Here is a 19,520-nt window from a genome sequence, read left to right on the forward strand (position 1 = left end):
TGTGTCACCAAGCACCAGCTGGTATGTTACGGCTTCCGGTGTCCCACAGCCCGTTATACTTCCTTTTACCTACCTCCGCGGGCCAATGGGGAACCTCCTCCCTTCTTCCTGCCCCTGCGGGCCAATTGGAAGCCTCCTCCATTCTTCCTGCCAGTGGGAGAAGGAAGCCTCTGATTGGCCAGTGGGGCAGGAAGAACAGGGGGCATCTCATAGCCCAGTGGTGGGGTGGTTTGAGGGAGGCTTGGAGGAGTGGCAGTGTCCAGGCCCGTGGCGGTGAAGAAGCCCAACCCTGTGGCCACCACGGGCTGGAAGTGCTGAAATTAAACAAAGTGGCGAGCCACAAAGAAAAGAGGCCAGCCGCGCCAGGAACCGTGATAGAGTAGGGATTCCCCAAAGCTCTCCCGGCGCACACACAGGCGAGTGGCCTGTGTGCGCGATTCTGTATTTAAATTAGGTGGTGCAGTAGAAACGGGCAAAAGGAGGCGCTAGGGACACTAGCGCGTCCCTAGCGCCTCCTTTTGACCAGGAGCGGCAGCTGTCAGCGGGTTTGACAGCCGACGCTCAATTTTGCCAGCGTCTGTTCTTGAGCCCGCTGACAGCCATGGGCTCGGAAACCGGACGCTGGCAAAATTGAGCGTCCGGTTTTCGGCCCTACAGCTGCCAGCCCATTTTAAATTTTTTCTCTCTTTTTTTTTTTTACACTTTTTTTTTTTTACTCTTCAGGACCTCCGACTTAATAATCGCCATGATATTAAGTCAGAGGGTGCACAGAAAAGCAGTTTTTACTGCTTTTCTGTGCACTTTCCCGGTGCCGGCAGAAACTAGCGCCTACCTTTGGTTAGGCGCTAAATTTCTTAAAGTAAAATGCGCGGCTTGGCTGCACATTTTACTTTCTGTATCGCGCGGGCATACCTAATAGGGCCATCAACATGCATTTGCATGTTGAGGGCGCTATTAGGTGCCGCGGGTTGGATGCGTGTTTTCCGCCCCTTACTGAATAAGGGGTAAGGGAAAACACATGTCCAAGGGCAGGTTAACAGTGCACTCTGTCGGAGCGCACTGTACTGTATCAGCCTGTGTTTTGCAAGTTTTAAAATAAAATGCTAGCTCCTATAACACTTTTGTAGTATCCCATGGCCCAGGTCTTCTGTCTGACTGGGTTGGGTACATCATGGAAATGGCATGCTCAGTCCTAGGGAAGAAAGATGGCTGCCAATACTAGCTAAAGTAGCTGCACTTCTGTGGGCAAGGGCATGTGTGCTGCCCAAAAATACTGTCATAGTTCTCTTAAACTGTACTAATAAGAACCCTAAAACGATTCTCTGTAGCCAATGGAAACCCTTTCTATATACCTCATAGCAATCAGTTTCTAGAATGGAAGTGCCAGTGAGCTGTGCACACTCTTGAAGAGCAGGAAGAAATAAGAACTTCACCTGTTGTACCAGGCTGAACATTTAATGATCTTCCCAGCTGCAGGGGTGACATCATCTTGATCGTTAATTTAGCTAGATAAATGGCTTCATATTCCTAATTGACAAAAGAAAAAAAAAAGGCTTTTTATAATTTGACAGGTCTTTGTTTACACAAACAGTGAAATAATTGTGTGTGATTGGTAACTCAATGCAAACATTCCAGTTTGCATCTTTGGTGTTTATTCAAAACAATTTCTGACAATTTTCACAAATAGCCATAGTTATTGGAAAAGTAGACCAATTACCTATTCATAGAAACATATAGAAACATAGAAATGACGGCTGAAAAGGACCAACGGTCCATCCAGTTTGCCCAATAAGCTCATGGTAGTTTCTGCCATGCAAGTCACCCCCATACTTATCAGTTTCCCAGATCTCAAAGCCAGGGCCCTTGTTGGTTGCTGTTTTGAGTCCAAAATTCAAATATCCCCAAAAAGATCAGTGTCAACCATGTTTGCGGTTGTCTACCAGTTTGTTTCATTCAATGAGCTTAGTTAGATGCCCTTGTAATGGCACACAGGCATAGTTAATTTACCTCATTCATTTACCTCTCATTCTTCTCTTACTTCTAGCAAAGGAGGAAGAAAAATCTATTCAGTAGCAACCTACTAACCTCTGTTGGCAATTCTGAACTACTACAGTTAGAAAGCTGCGTTTTAACCTAAATACCAGCTAGGCCAAAATGCCCCCTCTATTGGTATAGGGTGCCAAATGATAAATTACTGGGCCTACTTCAAACAAAATAAGACTCAATTAGTATTTTTTTTTATGGAGCTCATTGCACACCAAATAATTATATATTATTCTAACATGGAACTCATATGTTACAACAGCTCTGATTATTTGGGGTAAAGGTGATATCAGCTTCACACAAAGTAGTACAGAAAGGCATGTTAACACAAGTAAGCTCAGGCCTAAGCAATAGTTCAGAGGTCATTTATCAGGTGTTTATCTATGCTGTACAAGTACAAAGTGTCCTTGAGCAAAAGCTGCAGAAAAATACAACTTTAAGAGACAATAAGTGAAAACTGTAAAAACAAAAATTGCTCATTAGGAGAAAGCATATTTGGCTGAGCTAAAGAGCAGGTAAATGGTGCTAAAAGCTTGGCTAGCAAGACACAAGCTTTGCAGACTGACTATAGATTAGGTGCTGTGTCATAACAAGGAATCTTCTCTTCTGGGTACCAGATTTTTCACCTGATAAACCCACTACACAAAACATCTTCTCATTCTACTTGTCCTGCTGCTGCTCCTTGAAGTTGAATCCAGGATCAAACACTAAATCCCTGTTTCACATATGGTGGTTGAGAGAAAAGTGTGAAGTTCTCCAGATTCTGCCACAGGGCAGCTGGGTGCAGAGCTCCACAAAAAAGTCTTTAAATCAGACAAAAGTTACTAAACAATTTCTTCTAATTACTACAACTACAAAGATCATTTCAACCTATTTAACTAAGGTGACCACTGAAATGCTACTGCAGGAGAAAAAAGTGAAAGTACCTGAAGTTGATGGACAAATCCAGCATTAGGATTAATACAGAATCTTCTTTCTTGAACATAAGTAAATGCATCCCTTAACATAAACACAACTACAGTTACCTGACTGCAAAATGCAATTTTTCACTAGTCAATCACCGAATATACAGTCAGTATCTTTGTAACATTCACATAGTGTAAGCCATGTTATCTCTTCAGAGAATGGCAGTACATCCAATAAAACATCTGCATAAGCCAATTATATATAAACCAATTGATTTCTTAAGCAACTTCACTTTTCTTCAGCAGATGTTTGCACACATGAATCTAGGGATTTATGATGTTGCAATTTTCAATGTGCACTTAATTTTTATCTTTAGTTTCCCTAATGACCCCTTGTATAGAATGCAAAGGAAAATTGGTTCTTCTCTGCTAATTTTAGTTCCTGGAATACCACAGATCAGTTCAGACAAGTGGGTTTATGCATCCCTACCAGCAGATGGAGGCAGGGAAGAAAACTGAGAAACTTTGAGGCATTGCTACATAATGTAGAGTGCCACCTGCAGTCCCTCAGTATTGTCCTGTACCCAAGCCAAGATGTGTAACTCCAAACCACCAAGATTTCTTCCTCTAAAAGAGCTGGGGAACAAGTTGGAACTCCCAACCAGACCCCTGAACTATGGTCAAGAAAGAACAAATTTTAAATTTCAAACTGCAGGAACTATATACAATTAACTTCTGCAGAACAAAATTAAACTCTGCATCACCAGCAGCCTCCAGAATCAGGAGAGGTCTTTCTAAAAATTATTCATACTCAGATGGGCCAGGAGTCTGGACTGATCTGTGGTATTCCAAGAGTGAAAATTAGCAGGTAAGAACCAATTTTCCTTTCCTGCTCATACCCAGATCAGTCCAGTCAAGTGAGATGTACCCAAGCTCCTTTAAACTGGGTAGGATCCTGAAAGACCTGCACGCAGCACACTTTCCCAAAGGCACCTTCCTCTAGAGCCCTAACATTCAAACAGTAATGTTTAGTGAAAGTGTGCAAACAGGACCTCATTGCTGCCTGACAAATCTCCTGCGGCGACACCAACTGCCCAGGAGGCTGCCTGAGCCCTAGTGGAATGTGCCCACAATCCCTCAGGGATCGGCCAACCTTTAAAATAAAGGACGAAACAATCGCCTCCTTCAACCAATGAGAAATCATACTCTTAGTCACCTTACCGTACTTCCTTGGTCCACTGAATAATACAAGAAGGTGGTCTGAGGACCAAAATTCATTAGTCACCTTGAGATATCTTAGGAGAACCTGACACATCCAAAAGATGAAGCTCCCTCTCATGGGGAGAAGAATCGGATGTCAAATGTGTAAACCCCGGCAACTCCATGGTCTAATTTGAAAAGCAGACACCACCTTGGGCAAAAAGGAAGGAACCGCCCACAAAGAGATCCCATTATCGGAAATCTGCAAAAAGGGCCCCCTGCGCAATAAGGCTTGGAGCTCAGAAATCTGTCTTGCCGAGCATATTGCCACTACAAACACTGCCTTCAGTGTAAGATCCTTCAAAGAAGCCCTGCGTAAAGGCTTGAAAGGAGGGCCACACAAGACACTCAGAACCAAATTGAGATTCCAGGCTGGACAAAGTTTATGAACTAGAGAGCATAAATGCTTTGCTCCTTTCAAAAAAATGCACTACATCTGGATGTGAAATTAAAAGTCTTCCCTGCAACCTTCCTCTAAAACAAACTAAGGCTGCAACCTGGACTCAGAGAATTATAGGCCAAACCTGGTCGACAGCCCCTCCTGCAAAAAGGCCAAAACCTGGGCCACATTTGCCTGGGCAGTACACCAGGCCTCAAACACTCTCCAAACTCTGATATACACCATAGAAGTGGAGGATCTCCTAGCCTGAAGCAGAGTAGAAATCATTGGCTCGGAATACCCCTTCAGGCGGAAACAGTCTTTCAAAAACCAAGCTGCTAGCAGAAGCGATCCGCCTGTTCCCACAGGATGGGTCCCCGACACAGCAGACACTACAAATGTCTTAAGCAAATGGACCTGTCCACCGCCAGCTGCACCAGATCCGCAAACCACAGACGTCATGGCCACTCTGGCGCTTCCAGGATCACTCGTCCCTGATGCTGATTGATGTTGGTCAGGTGCTACGTCACAAGCAGCCACAGAGGAAAGATATACAGCAGTAGCCTCTCTGGCTATGGCTGAACCAGGGCATCTATCCCTGGAGCCAAATTCCCTCTGGCGGCTGAAAAACTTGGTTGCCTTGGCATTCTTCCTTGTTGCCATGAGATTGAACTGGGGTTGGCCCCACCTGCGCCGAAGGAGCGCAAAGGCCTCTGCCGACAACTTCCATTCTCCTGGGTCCGGTTGTTGCCTGCTGAGATAGTCCGCCTGCATATTGTCCACGCCTGCTATGCAAGACGCTGCAAGAGCTGCTAGATGAAGCTCCACCCAGGCAAAGAACTTGTGAACCTCATGAGCCACCAAACTATTCATTCCGCCCTGCCAATTGATATAGGCCATCGTCGTTGCATTGTCTGAGAACACACGTACTGTCCCAGTCCTGAATCAAAGGGAGAAAGAACAGCGCCCGCCGCACCACCCTTGTTTCCAGTCGACCGATTGACCAGGATGCTTCTACCGGGGACCACTGCCCTTGGGCTGTCGATCCTTGACACACTGCTCCCCAACCGCAGAAACTGGCATCCATGGTTACCACCCAATCCACTCCCTTTCCCAAACTGGACAGCGAAAGCCACCAGGAGAGACTGGACCTAGCCTCTTCCTGGAGCGGGCAACGGTACTTGAAACTCCTCAGACGACATCGGATTCCAACGGGATAGGACAGCTTTCTGTAAGGGACGCATGTGTGCAAAAGCCCATGGCACCAGATCTAGCATAGAAGCCATGGACTCTAGGACCTGCAAATAATCCCAGATCTTGGGGGACTGGCAGGTCCCTCAGACAAACCACTTGCGACTGCAACTTGAGAATCCTTTCCGGGGTGATGAACACCTTGCCCACCAGGGTATTGAATATCATACCCAGATAGTCCAAGGACCGAGATGGGACCAGCTGACTTTTTGCCCGGTTTATCACCCAGCCTAGGGACTCCAGGTGCTCCGTCACTCGCTGAATGGAGGCAAAGCACTCTGCCCGAATGAGCCAATCATCGAGATAAGGATGAACCAGTATCCCTTCTCTGAGGGCCAGCACCACTACTACCATCACCTTTGTGAACGTTCGGCACTGTAGCCAATCCAAAGGGTAGGACTTGAAACTGAAAATGCTCTCCTAGCAACAGTGAATCACAGAAATCTGATGATCCACCCTGTTGGGAATATGGAGATATGCCTTAGTCAGATCGAGAGAGACCAGGGACTCCTCCTTGCAATCACTGTTCGCAATGTCTCCATCCGAAAACGTGGGAGCCGTAATGTCACATTGACCCTTTGCAGATCCAGAATGGGCCAAAACGAGCCCTCCTTCTTGGGAACGACATTCACGAGTGGCATCAGGAGAATGGCTTCCAATCTCTGGAGGCATGCAGAGTGTCCCACACTGCCGCTTGCTTGGCAGACGAAGCGCAACAGGACACTGTGAAGGCCTCCTTGAGGGGTCCAGAAAATTCTACACGCAGCCATCTCTTATTACTTCCAGCACCCACTGATATGAGGTAATTCTGGTCCACTCCTCGTAAATGGGACAACCTTCCTCCGACAGCCATGAGGGAGGAGTGGACCAGCCTGCCTTCACTGGGCAGGCTTGTTACCTCCGGATCTTTGTACAGAACCCTCTCTTGCCGGATGGAAAGGTCTTTTGAGTGCCCTTCTAATCTTTGAGCACTCTGTCAGAAGCTTCATCAGCTTCTCCATCTCCTCACCAAGCAATAACTGTCCCTTAAGAGGGAGATTAGCAAGTTGCGCCTTCGATCAAATATCCGCCGACCAATTGCGTAGCCACAGAAGCCTTCACACAGCCACTATGTTCCTAGCCGAAGAACAAAGCAAATCATAGAGAGCATGTGCCACATAAGCCACACCCACTTCCAGGTGAGCATCCTGGCCAGCAGCCACAGGGGTTCTTCCGGTCTCCTGCGCCTTCTGTACCCAGCACAAACAAGCCCTCTGTATGAGGCTGGCGCAGACTGTAGCCATGAGGCTCAGAGCAGAGACCTCAGCCTCAACAGGATCTCCAGCTTCCGATCCTGGACATCTTTCAAATCCGTGACCCTGCCACAGGAATGGTAGTCTTCGTCACCACAGATACCGCCGCATCCACCTTTGGCAGCTTTCACATCTCCAAGATGCTCTCGGGCATAGGGTACAACCTGACCATAACTCTAGCCACCTTCAAACTGGCTTCCAGGGAATCCCACTCCTGGTCAATCAACATCTTCACCTGCTTCGGCAATGAGAATGTCCTCTGTGGTCCATGCAGACCAAACACCAGGTTTACCCCCTCCGTCGCCTTAATCCCCAGTTACTCAAAACCTGGAGGGATGAGTGGTTGCAAGTCATCCTTGCGAAATAACCTAACAACCCTAGGATTATCCCCTTCTGTCAAAGGGACCTCGTCCATACCCGGGTCCCCCCCCCTCATCCGTACCCTAACTAGCGCCCTAGTCCACTTGTGGCTACTGCAGATCATCGCCTGTCTGATCAGTGCCCTTGGAGGAAGTATCAACCCCAAACCAGCGGTGGACTCACGATGTCGGACCGGCCCGGGTATTTGCCGCCCAGGACACGTCACGTGGTCTGCCATGCGCGGCTCTGTCACAGCTGCGCACGGCAGACCACGTGACTGGAGCGATCAGCTCACCAGGGGATGCCCAATCCGCCCCTGCCCCAAACAAATGTTCGAGATCCAATAGGTGCAAAAAGCCCCCCCTTCCATGGAGGCGCCTCAGCCCAAGGCCTCTTAAGGCTGAGGTGGACCGCCTGGGAGGCTGGCCGCTTAGTCACCAGCTCCTGCCTGGCAAGATAGGCCTTGTGCATCAGCAAAATGAAGTCTGCAGAAAATTCATCAAGGGTCACCTCTGCTCTGCGGTCAGTGTCCTTTCCTGCACTTGCTGGCACCTCTCCACTCCCATCCGATCCCTGAACTACAGGAGAAAGCAGGGGGGGGAATCCCTCCTCTCCACATCCAAGTGCAGCATCTGCCTGGGAGTCTGTCGAGGCTCCCTCACCTCCAGAGAACAGTTTGGGCAGAAAAGGTCTGCGTTGAAGTGAGAAAGTCTTTCCTCCCCCCCCCCCCCCACCCCCCGGCCCAACAGCATTTCCCAGGCTCTGTGAGAGATGGCATGGTGCACAAGGCGCGGCTAAAAATAAAACAAGGAGAAAAAATAAAACCGCCGCAGCCATGCTGCTTTCCAGGCACTTAAACAGCACAAGCCACACGAGCCTCTTGTTCCCGACACTGAGCCGACAGAGCCGCAAGGGAAAAATCAAACAGCCACATCGACATCCCTGAAAGGCACCCAGCCTCCCAAAGGAGGACAGAAAGGGACAGAAAAGGATAGTCTCCTGCTTTTGGTGTGCCAAGACACTTCCACGGATTGGCTTCAGTGGGAGGCCCTCAAGGAGAGCGAGGGAACCAAAACACCTGGCTTTCTCTCCCTCTGGAATCAAGGGTCAAGCCTGGCTGGGGATATCCACACCCCCCCCCCTACTCATAGAAACATAGAAATGACGGCAGAAGAAGACCAAACGGCCCATCAAGTCTGCCCAGCAAGCTACGCTCTTTATCCATTTTTTTTCCCTTTTTCTCTCTCCCACCTGTTACTATTGGCTTCCAGTACCCTCCAGCCCTAATTCCCTTCCACCCAATTTAGAGAGCAGCTCTGTATCTGCATCCAAGTGACATCCAGCTCAATTAGGGGTAGCAACCGCTGTAACAAGCAGGCCACCCCCTTGCCCCATACTCTTACCCACCCCTGTTTTTATTTTTTTGTTTTTTTTTTTTGGAAATAGCAGCCCTCCATGCTTCCGCTCCGTGAAGGTGGAACACCAACTACTGGCCACTGGCATCCCGCTCCGTGAATGCCTCTGTGGCTATTGCCGCTCCGTGCAGTGTTTGAATGCCTCTGTGGCTACTGCCGCTCCGTGCAGTGTTTGAATGCCTCCACTTTATTCACGCCCTCTAGACTTGATGGATCCACAGTGTTTATCCCACGCCCCTTTGAAGTCGTTCACAGTTTTAGACTTCACCACTTCCTCCAGAAGGGCATTCCAGGCATCCACCACCCTTTCCGTGAAGAAATACTTCCTGACATTGGTTCTTAGTCTAACACCTCTGGGAGCTCCGGATCTTCTTTTCCCTACTCTGTACTTTTTGCACCTCTATCATCTGCTGGAGACAGAGAAATACTGAGGGACTGCAGGCGGCACTCTCAGTTATGTAACAGTGCCTCAAAGTTTTTGTTCTCTACCTCCATCTACTGGTAGGGATGCATAAACCCACTTGTCTGGACTGATCTGGGTATGAACAGGAACTTTTTTTGGCCAGCAGTTTCCTTCTGCTCCTTTGTGCTTCCAGCACAATTGCATCTAGCCTCTATTGGGATATAGTACAAGGAATTTTGTTTATGACTACATAGGAATGTCACGCAATTAACCCTCTCCTCATTCCTGTCTAGCCCGGTCTTTGGAGTAAAAGCAATTGTTTCACACCAAAACTAGATATGCACACATCCTGAGTCTGGTCACTAGGTGGTAGTGTGATATCTTTGATTCTCCTTAGGGGATGTGAGCACTGCCTCTGAAGCATTCCCAGACTGCCTGAGCAGCAATCAAACTTGGAAATTGAACCCAGATCTCCTGCACAGAAACATGTAACCCTGGCACCAAGCTGGCCTACAGAACATACTAATTAAGCTTTATTTAGTATCAAGGAATCTATCTGTGGGATTATGCTGAATTGCTTCCTGAAAACAATCCCTCTGTAACAGCCCCATTTTGTGCTTTCTCCATTCAGCTTTTCAAAAAACATTCTCTCATTAACGCTCAGAGTGCCCATTTTAAGGATAACCCAAGCTTTGTAATGAAGATCGCCCAATCTCAACAGTTCTTAACAAAACAGATCTTGCATATCTATTTTAATACAGCTTCTTACCTGTACTTTATACCAAATGTTTCCATAATGTATGCAATAACTAAGGCAGCACTATAAAGAAAAAAAAAAAAGAAAATTGCTTTCAAATGACTCCAGTACGGAGCAAAAAATATAAAAACAAAAGTAAGATAACATTGCCTTCACCTCCTAGAAATCCCTGCATTTCCATGGACAAGAACCTTTCCTGTAAAAGAACACAAGCGGTTAGCATTTAGAGGCTTGTACAGGAAGGGTTAAATATGTGCATTTATATGCATAAACCCACTTGCAGATTTTTATTTCCATTCCAACCAGTCAGATTTGCGGTTCAGTCTCTCATAAATCTGTAATGTGAATAATGATGTAACATGGAACCAGAGTATCTAATCCCTTAATTGATCATAGGATTATACCTATCATCAATACAGTCTCAAACAAGTAAAAAAAAAATAAAAAAAAATTACAGAGCATTTCATACCAGCTTTTTTTTTTCCTATTAACCTCCCTCCCAATTTTATTATAAAACAGTTTATGTTAGTTTAAGTCCTGTATCACCACCACCCCTGGGCAGGGCTGTCTGTAGGGGTTGACGGGGACAATTGGAAATTTGAGGGGGTACATGTGCCCAGCAGGGTAAAAGCCTCAAGCTTTGAAAGACAGCTTGGCCTAGTATCGCCCTGATGATGTCATCCATGCAGCATTGCTAATTCAGCCTGCTTATCAATGGAAAACATATAATCACTCTTGATCACTTTGGGAAGCATAAAATTGGCCTTGATTCAAAAGTATTATAGAGAAAAGTAGCTTTAGTTTCTAGCTTTTATATGTAAATATGCATCTTGAAAATATAGTTGATGTAGGTTCAATGGTTCAGGAGAATATGTACATAAACAGAAAGCAAATATATAAGAACATTTTTTTTTAAAGAAAAGAAGAGCATAAAAATGCATCATCTGCAGCTATAATTCTTATTCTTACACTAAATTCAAGGAAAACTTCAGGTATATATAAATTACAAAGAGAACCAAACGCTGCTGAATGGTTTGAAGAACATCTCTCAGTCTAGCTATTGTAATTGTTCGTGCTTATGGATGAGCACTGCACCTGAGCATCTGCACGTAATCATTACATTTTCTAGTAATGGAAACAATTTACCTCCAGTTTGTAAACTTCCATCAATAAATTCTTTAGTCTGAAAGGAAAGATGTTCAGTGGTTATGTGCAACTAGTACTTAAAAGCTTAAAAAAAATATGAACTCACCTACTTGCATGCCTTCAAGCTTATCATTTTAAGCTATTTCTGTTAAAGATTTTCAATATAAAGAGATTCCAAAAAAGAAGATGCAAAATTAGAACTGGTTAAATAAAAAAAAAAACAACCCCAAAAAAACCAAAACAACTTTCTGGGCCAGCAGGCCTGATCCACCTTCCAGCCCTTCCCTTCGACAAGTAAAAATGATGTCTGTGCATAGCACCCAATGCCCTCCAAAAAAAAAAACACCCTCCTTAAAAGAAAGTTGTGGGTCATAGCAGTTCGAGATGCATCTCTCCCAAATACTGAAAATGCCACACAGATACTGGGCCCCCTCTTAACAGTCCACCCCATCCTCCCATGACTCCATATAATACTCTGGGGGAGGGGGAGAGGGAAAAATCGATTAGGCCTACAAGCCCAGTGGTTTTCTTTATCTTTTTTGGTACTTAACTGGCTATATTTTGAATATAGCTGGTTAAAGTTATCCAGGTAAATGTACCTAAATAACCTTTAACCTAATTGGTTATAATTGATACCTTTAACCATTGAGCAGAAGACTTGTCCCATCAAATGCCAATCACAAGTTATCCAGTTAAGTTTAGCTGAATAACTAGTCTGCTTGCTGGCCTACTGAATGTAGACATCAAAATGCTTTGACTAACATATGCTGGAATTACATTATGTGACTCAAATCATGCTATAGGAATACAAAAAAGTGTCAGTGATAACTAAAATTAACAACAAACAAGCCTTGAGATGAACTCAAAACATTTCCATTAACATGTCAGCCATACACCTTAGCAGGCAAACAGAATTCCACTAGGGGGATACATTCATGAACCACTCACGATACCAATGCCACAATATAAATATAGGATAAATGTTTGGTTTTCTTTCCCACCTGTTTGACTGCCCCTGTGTTATTCAGCTAAGTAACTGGTCAGCTAACAATTCAGTTGTGTAATTTGGGAGGCAGTTCAAAATCTTTTGGGATAGCAGACAGTGTTCTTGGTTGATGTTCATCTTCCCTGTGTAGGTCGCAGCAAGTAAGAAATAGGGAAGGTTATTCATCCTGGAGGACTCAGCGGGTCCCCCAAGGATCTGCATTATCTGATGTTCAACTTCTAATTGCAACCATTATGTACAATTTTATCATCCCTTGGTGTTGGAACTGCATTTATGTGACATTCAGTTTGTATACCTTACAAACCTGATGGAATTATCCAATAGATTTACTTAGCAAATGTAAATACAGTGGATAGTTGGATGACTTCAAACAGTTTAATTTTAAACTTGTACAAAATAAATATTGTGATGGGGGGGGGGACGGGACCTTTAACCCTAGTGAATGCAGTTCATTTGGCTTTTAATAAGGTTAAGATTAAGATAATAGTGTCCAGTGAAGTCCAAGATTTGGGAATTTACATAGATTCTTTCTAAAGTCACAAATATAAAGGGTGACTAAGACAGCCTTTACACTTACGATACATCCACAAAGGTATATCATTTCAAGAGCAGATTTTAGATCAGTTCAGGCATTAGTTTTCAGTCATTTAAACTACTGCAATTCTTTGCACATAGGTTTGCCAAAAAAAAAAAAAAAAAAAGTTACACATGAATGACAATTTTTTTAGAATGTAGCCACAAGGGTAATAGAGGGGACTGGCTATTGTGAAAGGATCACCCCAAGTTGAAAGTGCTACACTGGCTACCTACTGGGCAAAAAATGTTTACAATTCCTACATTAAATCACTGGGGTGTTTTCAGTGAAGGGACACATTGTCTCTCTGGTTTATTAGAACCATATGCAACTTCCCATGTTTTACACTCCTATAGTCAGAACTTACCCTCCATTCCTTTATTTGGTAACTACAGATTGCAAGAAACAAGAGCTGGATTGAAGAACCAGTGAATAAGAACAATGTGGAATAAGTTGGAGATGCGTGAAGTGAGATAAACTATAAAAGGTTCAGAAAAAAAGTGAAAGCAATGTTGTTGGATAACTGTGAACCGGTAGATGTAGTGTACTTGGATTTTCAGAAGGCGTTTGACTAAGTCCTTCATGAGAGGCTTCTACGAAAACTAAAAAGTCATGGGATAGGAGGCAATGTCCTTTCGTGGATTACAAACTGTTTAAAAGACAGGAAACAGAGTGGGATTAAATGGTCAATTTTCTCAGTGAAGTGCCTCAGGGATCTGTACTTGGACCAGTGCTTTTCAATATATATATAAATGATCTGGAAAGGAATAAGACGAGTGAGGTTATCAAATTTGCGGATGATACAAAATTATTCAGAGTAGTTAAATCACAAGCAGACTGTGATACATTACAGGAGTAGACGCCAAGAGTAGTCCAAGTATTAAGCTTTATTTGAACGGAGACATGAATATATATGTGCCCGACTCAATGTCCCTGCAGCATTTGAGCGGAAACTAAGCTAGATCACGGCATCACTCGAATGTTTTATGCCGCGCAAATTTATCTTAAATCCTAAAGTTCCCACCAACTTCCGCCCAATATCCAATCTCCCTTTCTTAGCCAAGGTAACGGAAAAATTAGTTAACGCCAGACTTTCAGACTACCTTGAAGAACACAAAATTCTGTTCCCGACCCAATATGGTTTCCGAAAATCTTTAAGTACTGAATCACTACTCTTATCCCTAACAGACTACCTTATCATGGGCCTCGATAAAGGTCAAGCTTACCTACAGATCCTCCTGGACCTCTCAGCTGCATTTGATACGGTTAACCACTCCACCTTACTAATTCAATTAGCGAACATTGGAATAACAGGTACAGCTTTGTCTTGGTTCAAATCATTCCTGGGGAACAGAGGCTACAAAGTCAAAATACATAACAAAGAATCTCAGCATTATCCTTCATCTTTGGGAGTTCCGCAGGTCTCCTCCCTCTCACCTACGCTCTTTAACATTTACCTGCTTCCCCTCTGCCAACTGTTAACCAAATTAAACCTTAAACACTTTTTATACGCGGATGATGTCCAGATAGTCATCCCCCTCAAAGAATCCTACACTAAAACTCCAGAATTCTGGGAATCTTGTCTTCTAAAAATCAACGGACTCCTCTCCAGTCTAAACCTAATACTAAATTCTTCAAAAAGCGAACCTCTTCTAATTTCCACTGAAAACAGTAACATCAACACAAATCCTCCACACAGGTCTCTTACAAATTTCACAAGTAAGAGACCTGGGAGCTATTATTGATAACAGGCTAAACCTAAAATCATTTATAAATCAAACTACCAAGGACTGCTTCCACAAACTCCAAGTCTTAAAAAGAATAAAACCACTTTTCCACTTTCACGACTTCAGAACAGTATTGCAATCAATAATCTTCGCTAAATTAGATTATTGCAACTCTATTCTATTAGGTCTCCCGTCATCTCACACCAAACCCCTTCAGATGGTACAAAACACGGCAGCGAGAATATTAACAAACACTCGAAGAAGAGACCACATATCTCCAATTCTCAAAGACCTTCATTGGCTGCCAATTCATTACAGAATTTTATTTAAATCTATAACTACTATCTACAAAGCCATCCATCAATACTCTCCACTTAACCTTCAAATTCCTTTCAGAAAATATACATCCTCCAGACCCAGAGAGTCCCTCAGAGAATCCCTACAAGTACCACATTCCAAAACCACTCGGCACATAACCGCAAGAGACAGGACTTTCTCCACTGCAGGACTGACACTATGGAACTCCATCCCACCAGATTTGCGACAGGAACCCTGCCTTCCCACATTTAGGAAAAGACTCAAAACGTGGTTATTTATGAAAGCCTTTCCAGACCCCAACTGAACCTTCATTCACCATTAACTTATGCTTAGACCTTTTCTTCTTAACATGGTAATTAATAACTCCACATCAAAAGGGTAATTCATTGACATTGCAAATGCTTTAACTTAGTTCTCACCATTAATTGGCAAACTTGTTCTCTATGTTAAACTACTAGCCTCTTTTCTCGTTTCCAAGTTGTTTAATACCCTTGGTTTTATTGTAACTGCAACCTTTTATCAAACACCTGTTAATGTTTATCATTACTATTTATTATTTTGTGTTTCCTCACCACTTGTTAATTGTAAACCGGCATGATGCGGTACTCATCGCGAATGCCGGTATAGAAAAACTTAAAATAAATAAATCTTGGCAGTGCTGAAAAAAATAGGCATCAGCCATGACACTTCTCAAAAATTCCTTACCATCTGACTACTGTGTTTTAGACAATTTATTTGAGAACAATCTAGTATTTATACACAGCCCCTGAGGCAGCCCCAGGTGGGGCGAAACTCTGCCTGAGTCGGGCACATCATGTCTCCGTTCAAATAAGGCTTAATACTTTGAATACTCTTGGCGTCTAATCTACGTATTTGCCTAATACAGCCTTCTTAGATAGCCTACCCTCCTGCTTTATTGATACATTACAGGAGGACCTTGCAAGACTGGAAGATTGGGCATCCAAATGGCAGATGAAATTTAATGTGGACAAGTGCAAGGTGATTCATATAGGGAAAAATAACCCTTGCTGTAGTTACACGATGTTAGGTTCCATATTAGGAGCTACCACCCAGGAAAAAGATCTAGGCATCATAGTGGATAATACTTTAAAATCGTCGGCTCAGTGTGCTGCAGCAGTCAAAAAAGCAAAGAGAATGTTAGGAATCATTAGGAAGGGAATGGTATAGAACGGAAAATGTCATAATGCCTCTATATTGCTCCATGGTGAGACCGCACCTTGAATACGGTGTACAATTCTGGTCACTGCATCTCAAAAAATATATAGTTGCGATGGAAAAAGTGACAGAGAAGGGCAACCAAAATGATAAAGGGGATGGAACAGCTCCCCTATGAGGAAAGGCTGAAAAGGTTAGGGCTGTTCAGCTTGGAGAAGAGACGGCTGAGGGGGGGGGGGGGATATGATAGAGGTCTTTAAGATCATGAGAGGTCTTGAACGAGTAGATGTGACCCTTATTTACACTTCTGAATAATAGAAGGACTAGGGGGGGGCATTCTATGAAGTTAGCAAGTAGCATATTTAAGACTAATCGGAGAAAATTATTTTTCACTCAACGCACAATAAAGCTCTGGAATTTGTTGCCAGAGGCTGTGGTTAGTGCAGTTAGTGTAGCTGGGTTCAAAAAAGGTTTGGATAAGTTCTTGGAGGAGAAGTCCATTAACGGCTATTAATCAAATTTACTTAGGGAATAGCAACAGCTATTAATTGCATCAGTAGCATGGGATCTTCTTAGTGTTTGGGTAATTGCCAGGTTCTTGTGGCCTGGTTTGGCCTCTGTTGGAAACAGGATGCTGAGTTTGATGGACTCTTGGTCTGACCCAGCATGGCAATTTCTTATGTTTTCAAGTTGATTTAAGGGTAATGAATGGGTTGTATTTTTGTATGATGTATGTATGTTTAACTTACGTCTTATTTTATCAGTTTTTACTGTTATCCACTTTGAACAATTTTATCGGAATGCTGCAGAACATAAGCTTGTATAAATATAAACTAAATGCACAGTATGAGTGTTTTAGAAATGCCCTGCTTTACAAACATTTGGACAATTTAGCTTAAGATTATATTTCCATTCTTTAGGATTTTTAAAGTATTATTTATTTATAGATTTTTTATACCGCAGTACGTAAGTAACATCACCTCGGTTTACATTCAAACAGTAATTCAGCATTGCGCTTTACAATATAACTTAGTAACTGAACGAATACAATACCATGTATAACTTTGTATTAATAGAATATAAACAATAAATGAGAAACTGTGGAAATTAGGAAGAGTAGTAGAAGATTTAGTTCATTAAGTAAAAAAGAATATTGGAAATAGTGGCTGGAATCAAAGCAGACACTTGAATCTTGTATTAGATATTTGCATGAAAGTTTTACAAATGTGCCTCCCGATGCAGGTTATTCCATGAAACACAGCCCGTGATGGGGGGACTCACTGTGGATTTTTGATTTGGAGTGGTATGAATTCTTCTGAACATTTAATGGAGAAATTACTTACCTGATAATTTTGTTTTCCTTAGTGTAGAGAGATGGACTCAGGATCAGTGGGTTATGCTCCCCTGCCAGCAGATGGAGCAAGCTCTCGTCACGGTATATATACTCCTGCAGTGACCCCAACCTGCCAGTATTCTCTTCAAAAGCAACTGTGGACAGACTAGCAAAAAACTTGATTAAAAACAGTTAAACATAACTGTACTCAACCAAACACACATTGAACTCAAGAACATAGGTACCCCAACCTAGAAACTGGATAAACACTTACCAGTAATCTCTTGGGACCCATATCCCCACAGAACTATTGTCATAATTATTCGGCAGCTGAGGGCAGGAAGCTGGGTCCATCTGTCTACACTAAAGAAAACAAAATTATCAGGTAAGTAACTTCTCCATTTCCCTGCGTGCAGACAGATGGACTCTGGACCAGTGGGATGTATCAAAGCTACTCCCAAGCAGGGTGGGAGGCTGCCCACGGTCCAGTCAACACCGAATATGCAAAGGCCGAGTCCTCCCGGGCTTACACATCCAGATGACATACACCTTTTCCGGTTTCAAAGGAGGATCACACATCGCAGTCCTAGTAAAATGAGCCCGAACCTGACTAGGCAATGGCTTCTCAGCATCCACTCACACGCCCGTGATCACCTCCTTATCCAGAGAGCTATTGTAGCCCGCGAATCTGGTCCCCCCTGCTTCTTTCCACCATGAAGGACAAACAGGCAATCTGACTTTCAGAGATGGTCAAAAACCACCAGATACCGCACTTCAAACCTCTTGACATCCAAGGAATGCAGAAGATGATACTCCTCTGCGTCACAGATCTTATCCAGGAACTGCAAAGAAATGGACTGATTCAAATGAAACTCCAAGACCACCTTAGGCAAGAAGGATGGAACAGTACACAACTAACACTCCTGAAGTCACCCAAAAGGAACAGCTCCCAGCAAGACAAGGCCTTCAGCTTGGAAATGTAACGTGCAGAATATTAAGCCACCAAGAAAACTGACTTCAAGTTTAATAATCGCAAGGAAAGTGTGAACAACTGAGACGTAGGGTCCGCTAAAAAAATCCAGCTCCAAGTTAAGACTCCATAAAGGAACCGGCAACCGTATGGGAGGCTGAGGGTGCTTCACTCCTTTCGAGAAAACGGGCCACATCAGGATTGGACGATAAGGAGACACCATTCATTGTGCCTCTGAAACATGCAAGAGCTGCAACCTGAGCTTTCAAGGAATTAAGGGTCAATCCTTTAGACAGCCCATCTTGCAAAAAAAAAATAAAATTTTTTAATTCCAGACTAAGCGGGATCTTAACTGAACGAGGAAGAACACCATGCTCTTTGCACTAGGCCTCAAACACTCTCCAAACCTGCACATATGCTAAAGAAGTGGAGGACTTTCAAACGCGGAGTAAGGTAGCAATCACTGCAGAAGAATATCCATGCTTCAACAGGTGAGCTCTCTCAAGGGCCAACTGTAAGACTGAACAGAGTCAGAACCTCATGAAGAGCTGGCCCCTGGTGCAACAGATCCATGAGCGGTGGAAGATTAAGGAGCCTCCACAGATCTGTATATCACAGACGCCTGGGCCAATCCGAAGACACCAGGAGTACTAGCCCTTTGTGGACCTCAACTCCATGAATGAGCCTGCCCACCAAGAGCCATGGAAGAAAGGCATAAAGCAACTCATCTTCCAGCCAGACCTGACCAAGATCATCGATGCCCAGAGACCATAAGTCTCTCCTGCGACTGAAGAAGCGAGGAACCTTTGCATTGTGAGAAGTCACCAGCAGGTCTAGAGATGGAAAGCCCCAGCAATCCACTATCAACTGAAAGGCCTCGATGGACAACACCCATACGCCAGGGTCCAGACTCTCCCTGCTGAGGAAGTCTGCGCTCACATTGTCCTTTCCGGCAATGTTGGAGGCAGAGATCATCTGTAGATGTCCTTCTGTCCATTCCATAAGTTGGGATACTTCTTGTGACACTTGCTGACTCTTGGTTCCTCCCTGGTTATTGATGTAGGCCACAGTTGTGTTGTCCGACATCACTCTGACCGCTCAACCCTGTAGACTGTGGCTGAACTACAAGCATGCCAACCAAACTACCAGGCTTCCAGGCGATTGATGTTCCAAAGGGCCTCTTCAGCCATCCAATGTCCTTGGGC

General features: G+C 44.0%; 1 protein-coding gene across 3 annotated transcripts in view; it reads right to left on the reverse strand.

Moving 5' to 3' along the window:
• Nucleotides 1–19,520, reverse strand: part of STYX (serine/threonine/tyrosine interacting protein) — a 63,950-nt gene that overhangs the window by 19,867 nt on the left and 24,563 nt on the right. For 2 of the 3 annotated variants that reach the window (XM_029598312.1, XM_029598313.1), the window contains exons 6-10: nucleotides 11,212–11,248; nucleotides 10,222–10,261; nucleotides 10,078–10,128; nucleotides 2,970–3,042; nucleotides 1,434–1,527 (exon numbers count right to left, since the gene is read on the reverse strand). In XM_029598312.1, the coding sequence (XP_029454172.1) occupies nucleotides 1,434–1,527; nucleotides 2,970–3,042; nucleotides 10,078–10,128; nucleotides 10,222–10,261; nucleotides 11,212–11,248 (295 nt within the window). The remainder of the gene's footprint in view (nucleotides 1–1,433; nucleotides 1,528–2,969; nucleotides 3,043–10,077; nucleotides 10,129–10,221; nucleotides 10,262–11,211; nucleotides 11,249–19,520) is intronic. The other variant, XM_029598314.1, reaches the window with a different exon arrangement.

This window comes from Rhinatrema bivittatum, chromosome 4, assembly GCF_901001135.1.
Source record: "Rhinatrema bivittatum chromosome 4, aRhiBiv1.1, whole genome shotgun sequence".
NCBI lineage: Eukaryota > Metazoa > Chordata > Amphibia > Gymnophiona > Rhinatrematidae > Rhinatrema > Rhinatrema bivittatum.